The sequence below is a fragment of the Festucalex cinctus genome, chromosome 6 (genome assembly GCF_051991245.1).
Source record: "Festucalex cinctus isolate MCC-2025b chromosome 6, RoL_Fcin_1.0, whole genome shotgun sequence".
NCBI lineage: Eukaryota > Metazoa > Chordata > Actinopteri > Syngnathiformes > Syngnathidae > Festucalex > Festucalex cinctus.
In genome coordinates, this window is record NC_135416.1 from 30,333,827 (window position 1) to 30,357,480 (window position 23,654).

The 23,654-nt window shown below is 39.1% G+C and overlaps 1 protein-coding gene across 4 annotated transcripts in view; it reads right to left on the reverse strand.

The window, feature by feature from the left end:
* The window catches only part of kdm2aa (lysine (K)-specific demethylase 2Aa), a 568,226-nt gene that overhangs the window by 293,020 nt on the left and 251,552 nt on the right, over positions 1 to 23,654 (reverse strand). For all 4 annotated transcript variants that reach the window (XM_077524205.1, XM_077524208.1, XM_077524204.1 and 1 more), the window contains one exon: positions 2,749 to 2,879. In XM_077524205.1, the coding sequence (XP_077380331.1) occupies positions 2,749 to 2,879 (131 nt within the window). The remainder of the gene's footprint in view (positions 1 to 2,748; positions 2,880 to 23,654) is intronic.

Consider the following 23,654-nt stretch of genomic DNA (forward strand, 5'->3'; position numbering starts at 1 on the left):
GCTTTCCGTGCATCTGTGAATGTGGCTCGGGCTTTCGCAACTCCCGTGGTGTAGTCCGGGAAAAAGCTGATCCTTTTTCCGTTGTACGTCAGCGGGGCTTTCTCCCTGGCTCTTCTCAAGATTTCCACAGCGTCCCCATCGTAATGCATCTTGGCAACAATCACTCGGGGCCTGTCGTCACCTGGCTTCTTAGGTGCAAGTGTACAGTGCGAGCGATCAACTTTGACATCCCTGTCCAGCTGTAGAACGTGTTTAATGATTTTAGACACTTCCTTTGGACTACTGGAGTTCGGATAATCATTGATGCCCACAATGCGGATGTTTCCACGCCTCATCCTTCCTTCCAAATCGTCACACTTCTCCCAAAGTGATTTTACGTCGTTCTGGAGCCCTTTTACCGTGGCTTTCAATTCAGTTACATCATCAGACCATGCAGACATATAATCCTTCACTTCCTGGACATCGGTTTCGATGCTTTCAAATCCAGCATTCACCGCAACAGCGCTGTTAGCAATTTCGGCCCGCGCCGCCTGGAGCTCAGCTTTGAGAGCGGCGAAGTCATTCGCCAAGGCGATCTTAAGTTCCTCCCTTATGATTTGGGTGATGTCGCCTCTCAAGGTCGCCAGAATCTGAGGTTTAACGTCGTCGCCCATGTCCCGAGGTGACAGTGAATTCTTGGAGTTATCCGATACAGTAGCTTGTAGGCTCGTGGTCGGCCTTTTGGGTTTCTCACCAGCGCCGTCGAACTTAAATTTCTGCAGTTTATCCGCCATGCGCAGAAATGAGCCGCGTTAGCGAGTCCTTGAAGGTTCAAAGTTGCAATACACAAATTTGCGTATCAAAAGGGCAGGAAAAATGTAGTTTTTTAAGTGAAATGAGAAAAAGTCTGCAGGAGCTCAGAGAAGCACGTCTTGACTCCATTTCGACTCACAAGCGCCCCTCTCAGATGACACTTTCAAATACAAATACGCCAATTCACTCAGTTTTTCACCAAGTCAAGTTAGCTCACGTGTTAAGTATACTTGAAACACGCAAGTCCCCGGTTTAAATCTCGGTGGGGAAATGTTATATATATTCATCAACTATCATTTCAGACATGGACATTGTTCAATTGTTTTACATAAAAAAAATTTATAAACTAAACCTAAGTGCATCCATCAATTCTGTAAATAAAACATGGTCACAGATATCAAGCAGTCCGTGAATCACCTGATTGTGTGAGTGCTGGAGCCTATCCAGCCTCGGGCAGTAGACGGGGTGCACCCGTGTGGTGCAAAATGCAACATGCAGCATAGTTCATAGCTCTTCTGTTTCCACATGTCCCCGCGCCGGCCGCAGCCTAGACCAGTTTGAGTGGAGGTGGGGAGAAAGGGTAGCGCGAACTGAGGCGGCGGCGAGCAAGATGGCCCCCACGGGGTGCGACAGTCCAGCCTCTCGGCCAAGCCGCCGTAACTGCCACTGGAAATCTCCGGTACAATGCTCGCCACTCCGTCGCTACCAACCAACCACCGACCCCGCGGCTCTGGGCCACGGCCAGGCGGAGAGCTCCCGCGAGCCTCACCCTCCACAGCCGCGCCCTCTGCATCGTTCGATGCGGTGCACCTATGGAATCAGAATATTGCCAATACTTGGAACCTCGTAATAAGGCTTTCGGAGATTCAAACCTTCATGACGAGGTTTCGAGTATTGGCAGGATTCTGATCCCTTATGCACCGCTCCGTCCGAGCAGGCGCTCTCCTCCGGTAACGAACCTTCCGCAGGTTCACTTACGGAAACCTTGTTACGACTTTTACTTCCTATATAGTCAAGTTTGACCGTCTTCTCGGCGCGGCAGGCCGATCCAAGGACCTCACTAACCCATTCAATCGTAGTAGCGACGGGCATTGTGTACAAAGGGCAGGGACTTAACGTAGGCTTATGACACACGTAGGCTTATGACACACGCTGACTGGGAATTTCTTGTTCTTGTTCCCAGTACCTATCACAAGCGGGGTTCAGAGGGTTACCCGCGCCTTTCGGTGCAGGGCAGGGGTACACGTTGATCCGCTCAGTGAGGCACGCGTGCAGTTCAACAACTTTTTAGTTTTAATTATTATTTTCACTTATTGTTGTTAAAAAAAATAAGCATTTTCAAAGAATGCTGATGTTATTTTTTTTTTACATCTATAATAACCGAAGACCAATTTTTTTTTCAGTCTACAATCGTACACCAAAATCTGAAACAGTTGCACCCCTAACTAAAAGTAAACAAAACTAAGCATTTTTTAAATAACTAAAACTAACAAAAACTAATAGACCACCCTGAAAACGATTTAAAACTAAATTTTAAAAAAACAACAAAAAAAGCTGAAAACGAAATAAAAACTTACTGAAATGAACATTCCAAAACTATAATAACCTTGGGCTGTTGGACATTTTCTGGATGGATTTTACAATGGATTTCAATGAAGCGTACACGAGCTTGATGGACCTTGGCCGCTTGGGGGCATGGTTTGCTAAAAGTCAATTGTGGGTTTCTGCCTTTCCACAGTTAGCAGGCCTTTTCAAAATTCTGTGAGAATGGTTGTAGTTCATTATTCATCCACAAATCCATTATCTGTACTACTTATCCACACAAAGTCAAGTGTCTGCTGGAGCCTATTTCATTTGACTTTGGATGAGGAGCTGGGTACATCCTGAACTACACTATGGCTGCCTGAGCTCCCTGCAATCAAAGTGCCCTCAACAGTTGTCATGTTAATCCATTACCTGACCCTGCGCCTTCTCAGAACAGACATGGAAGATGAAGGCTTCTGTGGCCGTGGCATGACAGGACCAGCCAGTTTAGGATGAAGAGGTGGTGGTGGTGGTGGTGGTTGAAGTTGCTGATAGCTTGAGTGCTGAAGAAAGACGGGGAAAATGAAATAACTTGTTTTCAAAAAACAAAACATTAAACAAATTAGTATTTTCATACTTAAGAGTCTCAGGAAAAGTACAGCGGGACTGTGCATTTTGTGATTGTGTTCATGTATATATACATAGTACAGTACATAGAATTGGAACATTAAGCCTTAATATTTTATTTCAATGTTCAAACATGAAACAGATTACAACCTGTTTGTTAAATACATTGGCTCACAGTTATAAGACTGAAGTTTCAGATAAATAAATAAATATTCATACAAATTTTACAGTGTACATGTACAAGTTTACTGATTGGTATTTTTTAAATTTGAGTAAAAAATATCACAACAATCAAAATAAAAATTATGTATCAGGATTAATCGGTATCAAATAGAATCATTACCTATGAATCGTGATACAAATCCAATCGTCAGATACTAGGAAATTCTCACACACACACACCCACATATATATATATATATATATATATATATATATATATATATATATATACATATATGTATATATATACATATATGTATATATATATATATGTATATATATATGTATATATATATACATATATGTATATATATATACATATATGTATATATATATATACGTATATATATATATATATACAGTGATACCTCAGCTCACGAACATAATTGGTTCCCAGAAAGGGTTTGACAAAAACAAAAAACAAAAACAAAAAAACACTTCAGGAACACGAACCAAGGGCAAAAAACGATGAGGACAGCAGTTACAGCAGTTAAAAAGGTGAATGACCATCATTTTTTATTCTTTACATTATTCTTTTGTTTTTTTTTACATTATACACAACTCTCATGTATTGTCCAATAATCTAATTATAACATGTATTTGTTCGATGTTTTGATGCATTTTTATGCTTTATAAAATATTTATGTCTGAATTTTGGGAGGCTTGGAACGGATTAGGGCATTGACATGGAAAATGCGTCTCTACTTACAAAAGCTCCTTTTCTCCCATTTCTTGGTCAAAAATGGGAATTTTCACAAAACCTAGCCATATTCAAACACTGATAACTACAGAACAAGATAGAAATGTACTTTTTTTTTTCTGTCGAAAGAAGAGAGTCTAATCCTTCTTTTGGCATGATAAGTCAATATTCTGTGGGCCTTGCAAGATCAGTTAAAATCCAGGAAAACAGATGGTATCGAGGGGGGTTGCTCTGAAATGGCTGAAGAGTTAATATCCAAAAATCGACTTTATTTAAATTAGAAATGAAGAAGAAAAGGGCAGTTGTAGCCCACATGCTTCAGACTTGACCTGGACCATGTCAAGACGTGAGCCAACGACAGGGGGAAATATCTTGACTTTTTGAAATACTATATGATGAGGGCGGGGCATCAAGTTTTGTTTCACAATGAAAAAGGATATGCTTAATAACTCCCGGTACATGCTCCAAAATAATCCCAAACTTGACATGTATGTTTATAGTCAAGGCCTGAAGGTATCTGTATGACAATATTAAGTTATACATGCAGCGCAACCGAGCCCTTGAGGCACATAAAAAAAAGATACCCCACTTAGGGTATTTTTACAAAAATTATAAACACCTTTCGCAATGGAAAAGGACATGCTTAATAACTCCCCGGTACATGCTCCAAAAAAAATCCCAAACTTGACATGTATCTTTATAGTCAAGGCCTGAAGGTATCCCTATGACAACATTCAGTTACATATGCACCGCCACCGAGCCCTTGAAGCATTGGAGAGAAAAAAAAATAAAAATCCCAAGTTACGGTATTTTGTACAGAATTTGTAAACTTATTGTAAGTGTGCTAACTAAGTGATTTATGAACATTCTTTTACTTTACACCACTCAAAATGTTCACTGGCATCAGATCGATCCAAACATACGTACTTTTTTTTTTTAATTTTTTTTATTTTTGATAGCCTCTATGGACAATAAAAGCAACATTGTGCAATGAGTATGAGCGATTATGTGTATATATACTTTTACAAAAAATATATATACACACATATATACACACATTATATATATATATATATATATATATATATATATATATATATATATATATATATATATATATACAGTGACAGTGATACCTCAGCTCACGAACATAATTGGTTCCCAGAAAGTGTGTCTAAGGCGAAAAGTTCTTCTTCCGAACATTTATTTCCCATAAGAAACCATTGCCTAAAAATAAAAAAAGGACGCTGATTTTGGCGGATCTTAACATTCACCAAAGCCCATTGAGCTTGACACACTCATCACACCTAGCAAAAAAAAAATCCACATGTCAAGGTTTATTATGATATTTTCAACTTATTTAAAAAAATAAATAAATAAAATAAAATGAAAAATACAATAAAATAAAAATAGTCGTCAGGTCATGTAATGCAATAAAGATTTGTGGGTCCATTGCATCTCAGAATGTCATTTACTGTCCTCAAATGTAGTGTGTTCAATATGTCCCACAGCCTACACATCAACTAAGCTAAAAGCACACTGCAAGTATCTAATTTCTCAGTTTGTGGCTCCCTGTCAATGTACACAACTAGCATGAGCAGCAGATAGGAGAACTGAGACGTGCCCACAATTACGTCATTAAACTCAAAATGAACCACAGCCCAAAAAACAAAACAAACAGTAGTGATTCCGTGGTCTTCATCGTGTCTCGGATTAAAAAAACAAAAAAAAGATGTCATACATTAACCAAAAATGAATGTGATGGCAAAAGAAAAACAAAAATTGTTAAAAACAAAAATTAGTGATAAAAAGGGAAGGCCACTTTTGGAAATATTTTTGGATATATCAAGTGGTTAAAATGTTTTTGATAGATGTATTGTTCCATAGGGTGGCTTCATATTTATTTTGGCTGGGCGGTAGGTTTATTTCATGTCTTAAATTTATGTTTCTGAAATACGTCACACTGTACACATATTCTGTTTAATTGTGTTGGTGTTTTTTAAAGGTTAAATATTTATATTTCAAATTGAATTATCAGCCTTTTGTTTTCCTCATCCTTATTTTGAATAAAAATAAATAAAAATAAACTAGAGCTGCGAGCAGCTATAAAGGGCCCTCGCAGCCCGGGCCACGTTGGGGTCCTTGCACGTTGGGGTACTGTCACATTGGAAGCAGAATTTCTTTGAAAATGGCATGATAAACCTTTACATGTGGATTTTCTTTGCCAGGTGTGATGAATGTGTCAAGCTCAATGGGTTTTGGTTAAAGTTAAGATCTGCAAAAATCAGCATCCTTTTTTATTTTTAGGCAATAAGTTGCCCTGATTGGTATTTTTTGTAAAAATAACCATCGTCGCTCGTACTCATTGCACAATATTGCTTTTATTGTCCATAGAGGCTATCAAAATTAAATCAAACTGAATAAAAAAAGTATGCATGTTTGGATAAGTCTGATGCCAGTGAACATTTTGAGTGGTGGAAAGTAAAATAATATTCATAAATGACTTAGTTATCACCCTTACAATGAGTTTACATTTTTTGTACAAAATACCATATGTGGGGTATTATTTTTTTTAATGCCTCAAGGGCTAGGTGGCGCTGTATTTATAACTGAATGTTGTCATAGAGATACCTTCAGGCCTTGATTATAAGCATACATGTAAAGTTTGGGATTTTTTGGAGCATGCACCGGGGAGTTATTAAGCACATCCTTTTTCATTGCGAAACGTGTTTACAATTTTTGTAAAAATACCGTAAGTGGGGTATTTTTTTTTTCTACCTCAAGGGCTAGGTGGCGCTGCATATATAACTGAATGTTGTCATAGAGATAGCTTCAGGCCTTGACTATAAACATACATGTCAAGTTTGGGATTTTTTGGAGCATGTACCGGGGAGTTATTAACCATATCCTTTTTCATTGTGAAACACAAATTTTGATGCCCCGCCCTCATCATATAGTATTTCGAAAGGTCAAGATTTTTCCCCCAGTCGTTGGCTCAGGTCTTGACATGGTCCAGGTCAAGTCTGAAGTCAGTCGGATGAAACGTGTAGGAGAAGTGGGCAAAAGTATGCCCCCTGTAAATGTGCTAAAATCATAAAAAACGGGACATTCAAAAATTCGTAGCTCACTTCCTGTTAATTTTAGCATATAGGTCCAAGAGACTTTTTTGTAGGTCTTGGGCTCCCTCAAACACCTAAAAATTTCCAAAGATCTTTCTTAAACGTACAAGCGGGGCTGCTTCGTTAAACATTTCTAGGGGGCGCTAATGAGTCATTTTTGTAAAAATAGCACAATACACGATAAAATATTGCTCATTTTGCCAGGCCAGATGTGTGTGCCAGGTTTCATGTGTTTCTGTGCTAGTTTAGGCCCTTAAAATTGCCATTGTTTTCTTGGCAAACAGCGCTTAGCCACGCCCACAGCGATTTGCGAAAACTCACAAACTTCGTGTTGTGACATCATTAGGCCCGAAACCCTCATCTGAGCAAATATGAGGTAGGTCCAGTTAACGTGGTTGGAGGAAAACGAAGAAAAATCCGAAGAAAAAAAAAAATCGCCAGTAGGTGGCGCTATCAGTAAGATGAAATATAAGTTCGTAGATGTCTTAAGGGCTGGACTCTCATCAAATGTGTGAAATTTTGAGAAGATAGGGTCATCTGGGTCAAGTTAAAGCAGCTTTTATTGTCACGAAAAATTACCACACTTTGCGGCACCGTATTGTCCACGCCCTTTGGCGAAAAGTTACAATATTCGGTGTGGGACATGATCAACATCTTAAGGCTTGCCTGACCAATTTTCAACTGGATCCCTTCAAAGAGCTTGGCACAGTAGCTAAAAAAGTAAAGTATGACATTTATTGTCACCACTAGGTGGCACTATATATATATAACAGAATTTTATCATATAGATGTTTTCAGGCCGTGACTATTAAGTTGCATGAGAAGTTTGAGATTTTTTGGAGCTTGTACATTGGAGTTATTCAGCATTTTGTCTTCTGGACAAATGAAATTTTAAAGGCAATATTTGATGCCCCGCCCCTGTCATATAGTATTTCGAAAAGGCAAGATTTTTTGCCCAGTCGTTCTCTCAGGTCTTGAGATGATAAATGCCAAGTTTGAAGTCAATTGGATGAAAAATGTTTGCAAAGGGGGAAAAAGCATGACCACAGTGAATGTGCCAAAATGGGCCAAAATTGGACATTCAAAAATTCATAGCTCACTTCCTGTACATTTTAGGAAATGGCTTCCACTGACTTTTTTGTGCGTCTCGGGGTGCTACACGTGCCTGGCAATTTTCGTAGCTCTGGGTCAAACGGGCCGGGATTGGGTTTTATTTTTCTACGCTAGGGGGCGCTATAGACTTGCATTGGTATGACAACGACATAATATCACATTTTTCGCCGGGCCCGAAGAGACTGCAAAGTTTGGTGAGTTTTCGTAAATGTTTAGGCCCTCAAAAATGCAATCGTTTACGGAGAAGAAGAAGAAGAAGAAGAAGAAGAAGAAGAATTCTTACGAAAACAAGAGAAGAAGAAGAATTCTTACAAAAACAAGAGAAGAAGAAGAATTCTTACAAAAACAAGAGGGACCTCGCAGTGGTCGCTGCTCGGGCCTTAATAATAATTATTATAACTAGAGCTGCGAGCAGCTATAAAGGGCCCTCGCAGCCCGGGCCACGTTGGGGTCCTTGCACGTTGGGGTACTTGCACGTTAGGGTACTGGCACGTTAGGGTACTGGCATATTGGAAGCAAAATTTCTTTGAAAATGGCATAATAAAACGTTTACATGTAGAATTTTTTTTTGCCAGTGTGTGTGTGTCAAGCTCAACGGGTTTTGGTGATTGTTAAGACCTGCAAAAATCAGCATCCTTATTTATTTTTAGGCAATGAGTTGCCCTGATTGGTATTTTTTGTAAAAGTGTATATATACATCATCGCTCGTTGTACTCCTTGCACAATGTTACTTTTATTGTCCAAAGGGGCAATCAAAAATGAATAAAACAAAATGGAAACGTACATACGTTTGGATCGGTGTGAAGCCAGTGAACAATTTGAGTGGTGGAAACTAAAAGAATATTCAAAATGACTTAGTTATCACACTTAGAATGAGTTTACATTTTTTGTACAAAATACCGTATGTGTTTTTTTTTTTATATATATATTATGCCTCAAGGGCTAGGTGGCGCTGTATTTATAACTGAATGTTGTCATCGAGATACCTTCAGGCCTTGATTATAAGCATACATGTCAAGTGTGGGATTTTTTTTGGAGCATGTACCGTGGAGTTATTATGCATATCCTTCATTCACGATATTGCTTTTAATGTCCACAGAGGCTATCACAAATAAATAAAAATATATATATGTTTGGATAAGTCTGATGCCAGTGAACATTTTGAGTGGTGGAAACTAAAAGAATATTGTTGGCGCAGCCATGCCTCAGGACTTGGAAATGCCGGCAGACGGAGGAAAACACAAGACAGCAGCAGTTTGCGTTCGGCCTGCATGCAACTCACATAGTGACTGAGTGCACAGCCATTTATTTGAATGAACACCGGTGTGTAACCCCGCCCACACCCAGTAGTAGATTACGTCAATTAAGGACACCTGACAACATTCCAACACCCCCACTTGTTCTTAAATTGACATAATTACAAAACAGTGCATCATATCCTCAAACACACAATTCAGTTTTCTATCAATACAAACATTTAAATACCAAATAGAAAAATTACAAATGCATCCATTCTCACTTTAGTAACAGGTTTAGTAAAAATATCTGCCACCATTCCATCTGTAGGACAGTAACAAATTATTATTTTTCCATCACCAAGTATAGCTCTGACAAAATGATATTTAATGTCAATGTGCTTGCACCGTTGACGACATACTGGGTTCTTTGAAAGAGCAATAGCACCTTGATTGTCTTCAAAAATCGTGACAGGTGTATACACAAATCCATTGTCCATTCCTGCAAGTAAATGTACAAGGTAAAGACTTTCTTGTGTAGTAACTGACAAAGCAATATATTCAGCTTCACATGTGGATAAAGCTACAGTAGGTTGTTTCTTAGACTTCCAGGAAATAATAGCTCCACTCTCAGACAAGCTAAAACAGTAACCAGTCATACTCCGCCTATCAATTTGATCAGCTGCCCAGTCTGCGTCAGCATAGGCCACAAGTTTAAGATTGACATGTTTCCTGTAACACAATTCCTTTTCCACTGTGCCTTTTAAATACCTTAACACATGTTTAGCTGCTACCCAATGTTGTTGTTTTGGTTCAGAAAGATATTGTGACAATTTACTCACGATGAAACTCAAATCTGGTCGAGTAGAAGTCATTACATAGATTAAACTGCCAATTAATTCACGATATTTCTTTGAATCAGCAAGTTCACCCTCATTATCAAATTTCATTTTCATTTCACATGGTGTTAATCTTGCTTTGCAGTGAGTCATGTCAAATCTTTCCAAAATCTTGGTTATGAATCTCTTCTGATCCATTTTTACTTGCCCCTGTTTCTGGGTAAAATCTATGCCAAGGAAATGTGTCAACTTCCCAAGATCTTTAATTTTGAATTTTTTTCTCAACATTTCCTTCACACTTTGAAGTATTTGACAATCACTCGCTGCAAGGATAATGTCATCAACCCAAATAATCAGGATGACCTTTTCATTGTCCGATTCTTTACTGTAAACACAATAGTCTGCTGTATTTTGAACAAAGTCATTTTCAATTAGACAGTCATGAAGCATTTTATTCCAATTCCGTCCTGACTGTTTCAGACCATACAGTGACTTATTGAGTCTACACACCAATTTCTTTCCTGTTTTCGACTTCACCTCAAACCCTTCAGGCTGCTCCATATAAATTTCACAATCAATAGGGGCATGCAAATATGCAGTTTTAACATCCATCTGATGGAGCTCTAAGTCGTACTGAGCTGCAAGTTGCATTAGCACACGGACTGAGGTCATATCAGGAGTAGGTGAGAACGTTTCATTATAATCAATACCAGCCACTTGACTATAACCTTTTGCCACATATCTAGCCTTGTAAATTGTCTCAACTGGGTTATCTTTAATGGCAAAAACCCATCTTCCCCCCACTGCATGTTTACCTTCAGGTAAAGATGTTAATGTAAAGGTGTCATTTTCTGTTAAAGAATCAATTTCTTCTTTCATGGCTTTAACCCACTGCTCTGATTTTGAAGAGCTCAAAGCCTCCTGTACCGTCAATGGAACATCACAAGTTACACGATAACAATAATCAACATCTATTAACCCTTCATCTTCAGTTTTTACTTCGTATTCATAATCAGTATAATACTGCGGGGGTCTTCTTTCTCTCTTTGGATAGCGAGGACTTTGGATTCCCTCATCACTTTTTAGATCACTATTGGACTCACCCAACTCGCTTTTTACTTTTTGTGGAATTACATTGGACAAATCAAGTTTCGGTTGCTGAAGGTCAGCTCTCATTTTGTGTTGGAAATAGTCGTGCAAATCATCTGTCTGAGTATCACATTCATTTGTATTCTTTGTGACAAACTTCACTAGCCTGTTTTTCATTACTTTACCCGTATTTGGATAATAGATTAAAAATGCAGGACTGTTTTTATCATAGCCAACAAATATTCCCTTTTCACAGCGCGTGTCTAACTTTTTCTTATCATATTTGTAGGCAAAACACTCTGTACCAAATGCTCTCATTTTGGACAAATCGGGTTTCTTCCCAGTTAATATGAAATATGGGGTTTGTTGAAGACGTCTATTCAAGCATCGATTTCTAATTATAGCTGCAGTTTGTACTGCATATGTCCACAACTCTTTTGGTAGTCCGCTCTCAATTAACATACATCTTGCCATTTCAAACAGAGTCCTCCATGCTCTTTCTGCAGTCCCATTCTGATGGGGTGAGTAAGGAGCTGAGGTTTCATGTTTGATAGCGTTTCGACTGAGCAGAGACTGAAACAAAGAAGATGTAAATATCTGATCTCATACATTTTATTTTCCCATAAGGAGCAACATCTGCTATAAATTTTTCCGTAGCTTTAACTGTCACTCTTGGTTTTGAGGAAATAAGTGAACATAGCTCCTGAGTAGTCATCTGTAAATGCTAAAGCAAATCGAAAACCATCTTTTCCAGCTGGTTCTATAGGTCCAGCCAAGTCTGCATGAACAAGTTCCATTTTTAGCTTTTTCATCAGAGGCTGTGTTTCTGCTCTGTGCAAATTTACCTTTGATGCACACTTCACATTTCAAATTACATTTCTGACTTTTCCCTTCAATTTTTATACCTTTTGTGACACTTTCCAGCTTTAACACGTCATCATAATTACAGTGACCCAATATTTCATGCCATGTCTGGAAATCATAACACACATTGCACTCATCAATATCATTTTGAATGGTACTCAAATAATATAGTCTGTCTTTTGTATTTATGTCAAAAATCATACCATCTTTATGGATGAGTCTATTTTGTCCATCCTTAAAGATGACTGTGGCTCCCTGCCCCGTTGCCGCTGTGACCGAAAAAACGTCTTGGGAAAATGACGGGACGTAGAGCGCCTCCATCAAGTTCACATTGACATCGCGGCCTTCGCTGTTCCTTATGCGCACTTTGGCCGTACCTTTCTTCAGCGCAATCCCGCTTGTCCGCGCTCCGTCAGCCAACTCAAGAATGTGGCGCTGAGGTTTGAAGCTTGGATCAAACTCCTCAAATTTTTCGATGTCGGTGATGATGTGCTTCGTCGCTCCTGAGTCGACCATGAGGCCCTTCGCATTCACTGTGCTGACAGGCTCGTGCACCTTAAATGCGAACGTGTGGTCCTCCTCGTCCACCGCTTGCTTCGCTTCATCCCGCTTTCTCCGCCGACATTGTGCGTCCTTATGCGTAGCATTCTTGCAGAGACTGCACCATTGTCTTTTCTCTCTACGCTCTCCAGTCGATGCGGCTTTGTGGCCTTTTTGTCCACATTTAAAGCAGGTGATCTTTGCGGCCCAATTGTCTCTTCCTTTAACCTTCATCACGCTATCCTCGCCTGAGCTCGAAGCTCCAAACCTCTCCGTGCTTTCATAGCTTCTCAATTTTGTTTTAAATTCGGCGAAGGTTATCTTTTCGTCACTCTGCGTAACATGAACAGAGAACGGTTTAAACGTGTCAGGCAGGCCCTTTAAAACCATTGCGGTCAGCAAGCTGTCACTCAGTGTCTCTCCTGCGTTACGCAACGCTGTAATGGCAGTCTCTGTGCGAATAATGTAGTCCGTGACACTTTCGTTCACACCTTTTTGAAGAGATGTCAGTTCAGTGTACAAACTAATTACGCTCGGCTTTCCTTTACCTGCGTAATGGTCGCGCAGGATCTGCAGCGCTTTCCTGCCATCATCCGCGGCGTCCCTCATCACAAGTGACAAACTTTTGTCGTCCAACAGCTGAATTAGAACTGCGTACGCCTCTTCATTTTTACTGGTGTCTTCATCTGCATCATCCATGTCTGCATCGGAAGGTTCACTCAAGATCGTGTTCTTGAGATCGAGCAGACGCAAATGTGCCAGGAACTTTGTTTCCCACAGTTCATAATTCTTTTCATCTCCGTCAAAACATAAACGATTCCATCGGCTTCCAAATATATATATGTTTGGATAAGTCTGATGCCAGTGAACATTTTGAGTGGTGGAAACTAAAAGAATATTGTTGGCGCAGCCATGCCTCAGGACTTGGAAATGCCGGCAGACGGAGGAAAACATAAGACAGCAGCAGTTTGCGTTCGGCCTGCATGCAACTCACATAGTGACTGAGTGCACAGCCATTTATTTGAATGAACACCGGTGTGTAACCCCGCCCACACCCAGTAGTAGATTACGTCAATTAAGGACACCTGACAACAATCCAACAAATATTCATAAATTACTTAGTTATCACACTTAGAATGAGTTTACATTTTTTGTACAAAATACCGTATGTGGGGTATTTTTTTTTATGCCTCAAGGGCTAGGTGACACTGCATATATAACTGAATGTTGTCATAGAGATAGCTTCAGGCCTTGACGATAAACATACATGTCAAGTTTAGGATTTTTTGGAGCATGTACCGGGGAGTTATTAAGCATATCCTTTTTCAGTGCGAAACACAAATTTTGATGCCCCGCCTTCATCATATAGTATTTCAAAAAGTCAAGATTTTTCCCCCTGTCGTTGGCTCAGGTCTTGACATGGTCCAGGTCAAGTCTTAACTCAGTCAGATGAAACGTGTAGGAGAAGTGGGCAAAAGTCTGCCCCCTGTGAATTTGCAAAAATCGTCAAAAATGGGACATTCAAAAATTCGTAGCTCACTTCCTGTTCATTTTAGCATATGGGTCCAAGAGACTTTTTTGTAGGTCTTGGGCTCCCTCATACACCTAAAAATGTTCGTATATCTTGCTTAACCCTTGTGCCATTGTTTAGCCAAATATGTAAATTGGGAGTTGATTGTGCAGGGGGAAAACACAAAAAAAAAAAAAAAAAAAAAAAAAAAAATGAGCCACGGCTTTGGAAAACTGGGGGACCGTCAAAATGCGAGTGTGCCGACATTTCTCAGCCATTGCATGAGGCAGATTACTCATTTTATAACCCTGGAAGATACGTTAGCCAGCCGCGTAACATTAATGTACATTATAAGTGACATTTTTGGACCGATTGGACACTGCATATATTTTATTGCAATTTCCGTGATTTCTGCATGAAATCCTTCTATGGGCATGAGAAAGATTTCGCACCCCAAATCCACCAGGTGGCGGAAGAGGCCAATTAATGATTTTCCTTGCAAACACCGGACTGTTTCCACCACGCCATATTCCACACAGACTTATTTCTTCGTGCTTTTTACTGATTGTGCATTCGACAAGATGTTAGTGGATGCGCGTGCACGTTAGTGGGCGCGCGTGCGTGTTCGTGGATGCGCGTACACGCGCGCCACTTATATTTTTGTGCAGAAAAAGGTATTGCGAGCTATTGACTTATGTTCCGTGTTAGGATATGCTGTTTGTTAGTCTGCATGGACGTGGGAAACAAAACAAAAAAAACTTTTTTTTTTTTTTTTTTTTTTTTTTTGCAACTTATGAAGTGTAACATGTAATGGTTGTCGAGATGAATTCCTCGTCGGTTATCTTATCTGGCCGTTGCATTTCTACGTGTGAAAGTGCTCAGCTTCGATTTTTATTCGGCTAGTTTGGATTCACAACACATTTGGCTAACGTGCAAGAGGCATGAGCTTCCTGGATCTAAGTAAAAGAACGGCGATCGGAGACACAAAAAGCTGAAAATGCAAGTTGGCAAGTAAGTACTTCTACAAAATAAACAAACGAACATATGAGCACGTCCTAGAATGCCGCGGGGGACGTGCAGCTTCCCAACGGTATGTAGCTCGTCGCTGTGTTGACTTCCATTCGCCGGATACAATTGGATACAGGCGGTGTAAATTTATCCGAAAAACAAGCACGATATCCGGGTAAACTCAACGGACGTCTCGGTGTAATGGAGCTTTTTCTTTCCGTTATTTCTCCGGAACCGTACGTCCTACGGGGAAAATGGCACATATCTGACACATATCTGGAACCGTGAGCACAGAGATACGTGGCTTGTTGAAGTGCGACGCCGGATACGGGGGTGTAAATCGGGCCTTCCTGTATCCGAAAAGCAAACACAATTTGCGGCTAAAGTCACGGAGGGGTCCCGGTGCCGCTCCGGAGCCCCACAAAAAGTACTTTTTTCCCCCCAAAGTTTTCTATCAAAGCTACCGTGTTGCCTGATGCTCTAACTATGTCATATGAAAGATTCAAATTTATTTCTTTATTATACATATATACAACACAGTTAATTTTCTTCATAATCTATTATTTGGCTTCTGTTGTCCTATGGCGGGGGGAAATAATAATAATAAATAAATATACTATATTTATGCATAGTTTTGATGCCAATGAACATTTTGGGTGGTTGAAAGAAAAAAAAAATATTAAAAAATGACTTAGTTATCACACCTCAAAGTAGAATTACTGATTTGGCTAAAATAATCGCGAGGAGATTTTTATGAGTTAAATTGCCATTGTCAAAAAATTTGACATGCATTGAAAAAATTGTTGTTATAACTTATTGCCTTATTCAAAGCTCTAATTATGTCGTATGAAGTATTAATTTATTATTTATTTTTTATACATGTATACAGCACAGTTCGTTTTCTTCATAGTCCATTCTTTGGGCTTGTATTGTCCTAAGAGGGGGGAATACATAAAAAAAAAAATAAAACTTCATATGTATGGATAGTTTTGATGCCAATGAACATTTTGAGTGGTTGAAATAAAAAAAAATGTTAAAAATTGACTTAGTTATCACACCTCAAAGTAGAATTACTTATTTGGCTAAAGTATACTCTTCGAGGGTATCACTGGTTTCAAGGCACGAGGGTTAAACGTACAACCAGGGCTGCTTCATTAAAAATTCCTAGGGGGCGCGATTGAGTCATTTTTGTAAAAATAGCACAATCAACAATAAAATATTGTTCATTTTACCAGTCCAGATGTGTGTGCCAAGTTTCATGAGTTTCTGCGCATGTTTAGACCCTCAAAACTGGCGTTGTTTTCTTGGCGAACAGTGCTTAGCCACGCCCACAGCGATTCGCGAAAACTCACAAACTTCGTGTTGTGACATCATGAAGGCCGAATCCCTCATCTGAGCAAATATGAGGTAGGTCCAGTTAACGTGTTTGGAGAAAAACGTAGAAGAAAATTCGTAAGAAAAAAAATTGCCACGAGGTGGCGCTATCAGTAAGATGAAATATAAGTTCATAGATGTCTTTAGGGCTGGACTCTCATCAAATGTGTGAAATTTTGAGAAGATAGGATCATCTCGGTCAAGTTAATGCAGCTTTTATTGTCACGAAAAATCTTTAGACTTTGCGGCACCGTAGCGGCCACGCCCTTTGGCGAAAAGTTACAATATTCGGTGTGGGGCATGATCAACATCTTAAGGCTTTTCTGACCAATTTTCAACTGGATCCCTTCAACGAGCTCAGCGCAGTAGCTAAAAACGTAAAGTATGACATTTATTGTTACCACTAGGTGGCGCTATATGTATAACTGAATTTTATCATATAGATGTTTTCAGGCCGTGACTATTACATTGCCTGAGAAGTTTGAGATTTTTTAGATCTTGAACATGGGAGTTATTAAGCATTTGCTCTTTCTGGACAAATGAAATTTTAAAGGCAATATTTGATGCCCCGCCCCCATCATATAGTATTTCGAAAAGGCAAGACTTTTTGCCCAGTTGTTCTCTCACGTCTTGAGATGATAAATGCCAAGTTTGAAGTTAATTGGATGAAAAATGTTTGCAGAGGGGTTAAAAGCATGACCACAGTGAATGTGCCAAAAGAGGCCAAAATTGGACATTAAAAAAGTTCATAGCTCATTTTCTGTACATTTTAGCTACATGGTCCCAATACACTCTTTTGTGCATCTCGGGGTGCTACACGTGCCTGCCAATTTTTGTTGCTCTAGCTCAAACGTGCCGGGCTTGGTTTTTATTTTTCTACGCTAGGGGGCGCTATAGAGTCGCGTTATGACGACTTCATAATATCACATTTTTCGCCGGGCCTGAGGAGTGTGCAAAGTTCGGTGAGTTTTCGTGAATGTTTAGGTACCCAAAATCGGGATCGTTTGCGGAGAATAAAGAAGGAGAAGGAGGAGAAGGAGAAGAAGAAGGAGAAGAAGAAGGAGAAGAAGAAGAAGGAGAAGGAGAAGAAGAAGAAGAAGGAGAAGGAGAAGGAGAAGAAGAAGAAGAAGAAGAAGAAGAAGAAGAAGAAGAAGAAGAAGAAGAAGAAGAAGGAGAAGGAGAAGGAGAAGGAGAAGGAGAAGGAGAAGGAGAAGGAGAAGGAGAAGGAGAAGGAGAAGAAGGAGAAGGAGGAGGAGGAGGAGAAGGAGAAGGAGAAGGAGAAGGAGAAGGAGAAGGAGAAGAAGAAGAAGAAGAAGAAGAAGAAGAAGAAGAAGAAGAAGAATTTTTACAAAAACAATAGGGACCTCGCAGCGGTCGCTGCTCGGGCCCTAATAATAATAATAATAATAATTTTTACAAAAACAATAGGGACATCGCAGCGGTCGCTGCTCGGGCCCTAAAAATAGAGCAGCCAGGGCCACATTGGGGTACTTGCACGTTGGGGTACTGGCATGTTGGGGTACTGGCACACTGGAAGCAGAATTTCCTTGAAAATGGCATGATAAACCTTTACAATTTTTTTTTGCGAGGTGTTATGAGTGTGTCAAGCTGAATGAGTTTTGGTGATTGTTAAGATCTGTAAAAATCAGCGTCCTTGTTTATTTTTAAGAAATGAGTTGCCCTGATTGGTATTTTTCGTACAAGTATATATCCACACATCATCGCTCGTACTCATTGCAACAATGTTGCTTTTATTGTCCATAGCGGCGATCAAAAATAAAAATAAAAAAATGAAACAAAATAAAAAAGTACATATGTTTGGATCGGTCTGATGCCAGTGAACATTTTGAGTGGTGGAAGGTAAAAGAATATTCATAAATGACTTAGTTATCACACTTAAAATGTGTTTACAATCTTTGTAAAAAATATCGTAAGTGGGGTATTTATTATTATTTTATTACCTCAATCGCGAGGTGGCGCTGTATTTGTAACTGAATGTTGTAGAGATACCTTCAGGCCTTGACTATAAACATACATGTCAAGTTTGGGATTTTTTGGAGCACGTAGCGGGGAGTTATTAAGCATATCCTTCATTCACGATATTGCTATTATTGCCCATAGAGGCTATTAAAAATAAATAAAACAAAATAAAAAGAATGTATGTTTGGATAGGTCTTGTGCCAAAGAACATTTTGAGTGGTGGAAAGTAAAATAATATTCATAAATCACTTAGTTATCACACTTACAATGAGTTTACATTTTTTGTACACAATACCGTATGTGGGGTATTTTATTTATTTTTTTATTCAGCCTCAAGGGCTTGGTGGCGCTGCATATATAACTGAATGTTGTCATAGAGATACATTCAGGCCTTGACGATAAAGATAACGTTTGGGATTTTTTGGAGCATGTACCGGGGAGTTATTAAGCATATCGTTTTTCATTTTGAAACTCGTTTACAATTTTTGTAAAAATAATGTAAGTGGGGTATTTTTTTGTTATGCCTCAAGGGCTAGGTGGCGCTGCAAAAATAACTGAATTTTGTCATAGAGATACTTTCAGGCCTTGACTATAAACATACCTGCCAAGTTTGGGATTTTTTGGAGCATGTACGGGGGAGTTATTAAGCATATCCTTTTTCAGTGCGAAACACAAAATTTGATGAACCGCCCTCATCATATAGTATTTCGAAAAGTCAAGATATTCTTTTTTCCCGTGTCGTTGGCTCAGGTCTTGACATGATCCAGGTCAAGTGTGAAATCAGTCGGATGAAACGTGTAGGATAAGTGGGCAAAGGTATGCAAATGCAAATGTGCAAAAATCGTAAAAAATTGTACATTCAAAATTTCGTAGCTCACTTCCTGTTCATTTTAGCATATGGGTCCAAGAGACTTTTTTTTGTAGGACTTGGGCTCTCTCATACACCTAAAAATATTCATCGTTCTTGCTTAAACGTACAACCGGGACTGCTTCGTTAAAAATTTCTAGGGGGTGCTATTGAGTCTTTTTTTTTCAAAAATAGCACAATCAATAATAAAATATTTCTCATTGTACCGGGCCAGATGTGTGTGCCAAGTTTCATGAGTTTCTGTGCATGTTTAGGCCCTCAAAACTGGCGTTGTTTTCTTGGCAAACGCTTAGCCACGTCCACAGCGATTCGCGAAAACTCACTAACTTTGTGTTGTGACATCATGAAGGCCGAAACCCTCAATTGAGCAAATATGAGGTAGGTCCAGTTAACGTGGTTGGAGAAAAACGTTGAAGAAAATTTGTAAGAAAAAAACTGCCACTAGGTGGCGCTATCAGTAAGATGAAATATAAGTTCGTAGATGTGTTGAGTGCTGGATTCTCATCAATTGTGTGAGATTTTGAGAAGATAGGATCATCTGGGTCAAGTTAAAGCAACTTTTATTGTCACGAAAAATCTTCAGACAAAAAATCAAGTGGTAGACCCAAAAAAATCTCACCGGCACTGAGTCGGAGGATCCGAATGGCTGTCCGTCAAGACACATCCATAAACCTCAGGATCTTTTAAGAAATGCAAAATGACTGTCTTATTGCGTCCAACCTCAGCAGCGATGGCACGTTGTGAGAGGCCTTGTCTATGCAGCTCAACAATCCTGCCATGTTCGAAGGCAGTGAGTTTTTTTTGCTTTTCACATCAAGAGGTCTTGACAGTGTGATTAATTGACAGAAAATGACATGGAATCCAAATTTTTGCACAGATTTGGACTTTTAAAGGATGTGGTCTTAAACTTTTGATCAGCTGATGAACAGCCTATTTCAGTTAAATTGTTCTTTTCAATAAATTGGCTGCTGAAAACCTTTGGTCTCTTGTTCCCATTTCTTCTTTTTGTATTCTGAAACTCTACTTAGAACCTTCTTAAGATACAACAGTGCAAAATGCAAATTCTTGCAATTTTTTAACTGGTCTTAAGATTTTGATCAGGAGTGTATATATATACATACATGTATATATATATATATATATATATATATATATATATATATATATATATATATATATATATATATATATATATACATATGTATAATAGATCTTAAATATCTTAAGATGAAACATGTTTAAGGAATCAAGACGATCTAAGTTTTGTAGAAACTATGACCCCTATAAAAGGCACCAAAAAAATGGCGACAAATACGCAAGTAAATCAAAAGACTTCCTGTTTGGTTTAGCACATGGCTTTAGAAACTTTTTTGTAAGTCTTAGGCTGATAGGTATTCCAATTTTTAAAAATCTAGCTGAACCATAAATTTCCAAAAACTTCATAAAAATGTCTAGAGGGCGCTATTGAGCCATTTATTGCAAATTGCACAAGAAATCTCTAAAATATTCATGTTTATGACAAGTTTGATGTGTGTGAAAAGTTTCATGAGTTTTTGCACCGCTATGGCAACGGCGTGCGATAAAATAAAAAAACTTTTGATAAATTAGCATCTTAAACATCTTAAGATGAAACACACAGAGTTTGAAGACATTCGGATAAATTTTGTAGGAGGAGTTCGTTAAAATATGATCCCTCAAAAAGGCCACAAAAAATGGGTACAAATCCCAACGTAAATCAAAATGGCGGACTTCCTGTTTGGTTTAGCATATGGTTCCAAGAGATTTTTTTGTACATTGTGGGCTCTTATGTATGCCTCCAAATTACCATAGCGCTAGGTGAAACGTACAACCGGCAATGCTACGTTAAAGAAGAGTTGTTGTTTTTTAGTTTAAAATGTGATGCCCGGCCCCTGGGGGACTTCCTGTTGGGTTTAGCACATGGCACCAAGAGACTTTTTTTTGTACATCGTGGGCTGTTACATATGTCTCCAAATTTTCGGAGCTCTAGCTGTGTAATACAACTGGGATTTCTTCATTAAGAAGGATTTTTTTTTCCTTTTGCAAAAAGTGCATGTCACGACAACAGCGTGCGACGAAATAAAAAGGTTTCAATAATTTTTCATCTTCAGCATCTTAAGATGAGTCACACCAAGTTTGAAGATGATCGGATTAACTCTGTAGGAGGAGTTTGTTAAAATAAGACCCCTATGAAATGGCCAAAAAAAATGGCAACACGTTCCAAAGTAAGTCAAAATGGCGGACTTCCTGTTAGGTTTAGTTTTGGTTCAAAAAGATTTTTTTGTAACTTGAGGGCTGTTACATGTCTTCAAATTTTTTAACTCTAGGTGAAACGTACAGCCGGAAATGCTTCATTAAGTAAGAATTTTGAAACAAAATTTGATGCCTCGCCTCTGGTGGACTTCCTGTTAGGTTTAGCATATGGCACCAACAGACTTTTTTTGTAGGTCATAGTCTGTTACATATGTGTACCAATTTTCATAGCTCAAGGTTCAACGTACAACCGGCAATGCTACGTTTAGTAAGAGTTTTGAAACTCTAAATTTGATGCCTTGCCCCCGTCATATAGTATGTCAAAAACTTTAGATTTTTTTACCATGATGTTGTCCCAGGTGTTGAAATGGTACAGCCCAAGGTTGAAGTCAATCTGCCCAATCTGCGTGTAAAGTTTGGTAAGTTTTCGTTCATGTTTAGTGTCTCAAAAATGTGATTGTTTGCGGAAAACAACAATAAAGTACTAGAGCTGCGAGCACCTATAAAGGGCCCTCACAGCCCGGGCCGCATTGTTTTCTTGGCGAACAGCGTTTAGCCACGCCCACAGCGTTTCACGAAAACTTAAAACTTCGTGTTGTGACATCATGAAGGCCGAAACCCTCTTCTGAGCAAATATGAGGTAGGTCAAGTTAACGTGTTTGTAGAAAAACGTATAAGAAAATTCGTAAGAAAAAAAATGCCATTAGGTGGCGCTATCAGTAAGATGAAATATAAGTTCGTAGATGTCTTTAGGGCTGGACTCTCATCAATTGTGTAAAATTAGAGACGATAACATCATCTCGGTCAAGTTAATGCAGCTTTTGTTGTCACGAAAAATCTTCAGACTTGGCGGCACCGTCGCGGCCACGCCCTTTGGCGAAAAGTTACAATATTCGGTGTGGGGCATGATCAACATCTTAAGGCTTTTCTGACCAATTTTCAACTGGATCCCTTCAACGAGCTCAGCACAGTAGCTAAAAACGTAAAGTATGACAATTATTGTTACCACTAGGTGGCGCTACATGGATAACGGAATTTTATCATATAGATGTTTTCAAGCCGTGACTATTAAGTTGCCTGAGAAGTTTGAGATTTTTTGGAGCTTGAACATGGGAGTTATTAAGCATTTGCTCTTTCTGGACAAATGAAATTTTAAAGGCAATATTTGATGCCACGCCCCCGTCATATAGTATTTCGAAAAGGCAAGATTTTTTGCCCAGTTTTTCTCTCAGGTCTTGAGATGATAAATGCCAAGTTTGTCAAGTCAATTGGATGAAAAATGTTTGCAAAGGGGGAAAAAGCATGACCACAGTGAATGTGCCAAAATAGGCCAAAATTGGACATTAAAAAATTCATAGCTCACTTCCTGTACATTTTAGCTACATGGTCCCAATAGACTTTTTTGTGCGTCTCGGGGTGCTACACGTGCCTGCCAATTTTCGTTGCTCTAGCTCAAACATGCCGGGCTTGGTTTTTATTTTTCTACGCTAGGGGGCGCTATAGAGTCGCGTTGTTATGACGACTTCATAATAACACATTTTTCGCCGGGCCTGAGGAGTGTGCAAAGTTTGGTGAGTTTTCGTAAATGTTTAGGTACCCAAAATCGCGATCGTTTACGGAGAAGAAGAAGAAGAAGAAGAAGAAGAAGAAGAAGAAGAACTAGAGCTGCGAGCAGCTATAAAGGGCCCTCGCAGCCCGGGCCACGTTGGGGTCCTTGCACGTTGGGGTACTGGCATATTGGAAGCAAAATTTCTTTGAAAATGGCATAATAAACGTTTACATGTAGAATATTTTTTTTTGCCAGTGTGTGTCAAGCTCAACGGGTTTTGGTGGTTGTTAAGACCTGCAAAAATCAGCGTCTTTTTTTATTTTTAGGCAATGAGTTGCCCTGATTGGTATTTTTTGTAAAAGTGTATATACACATCATCGCTCGTTGTACTCATTGCACAATGTTACTTTTATTGTCCAAAGGGGCAATC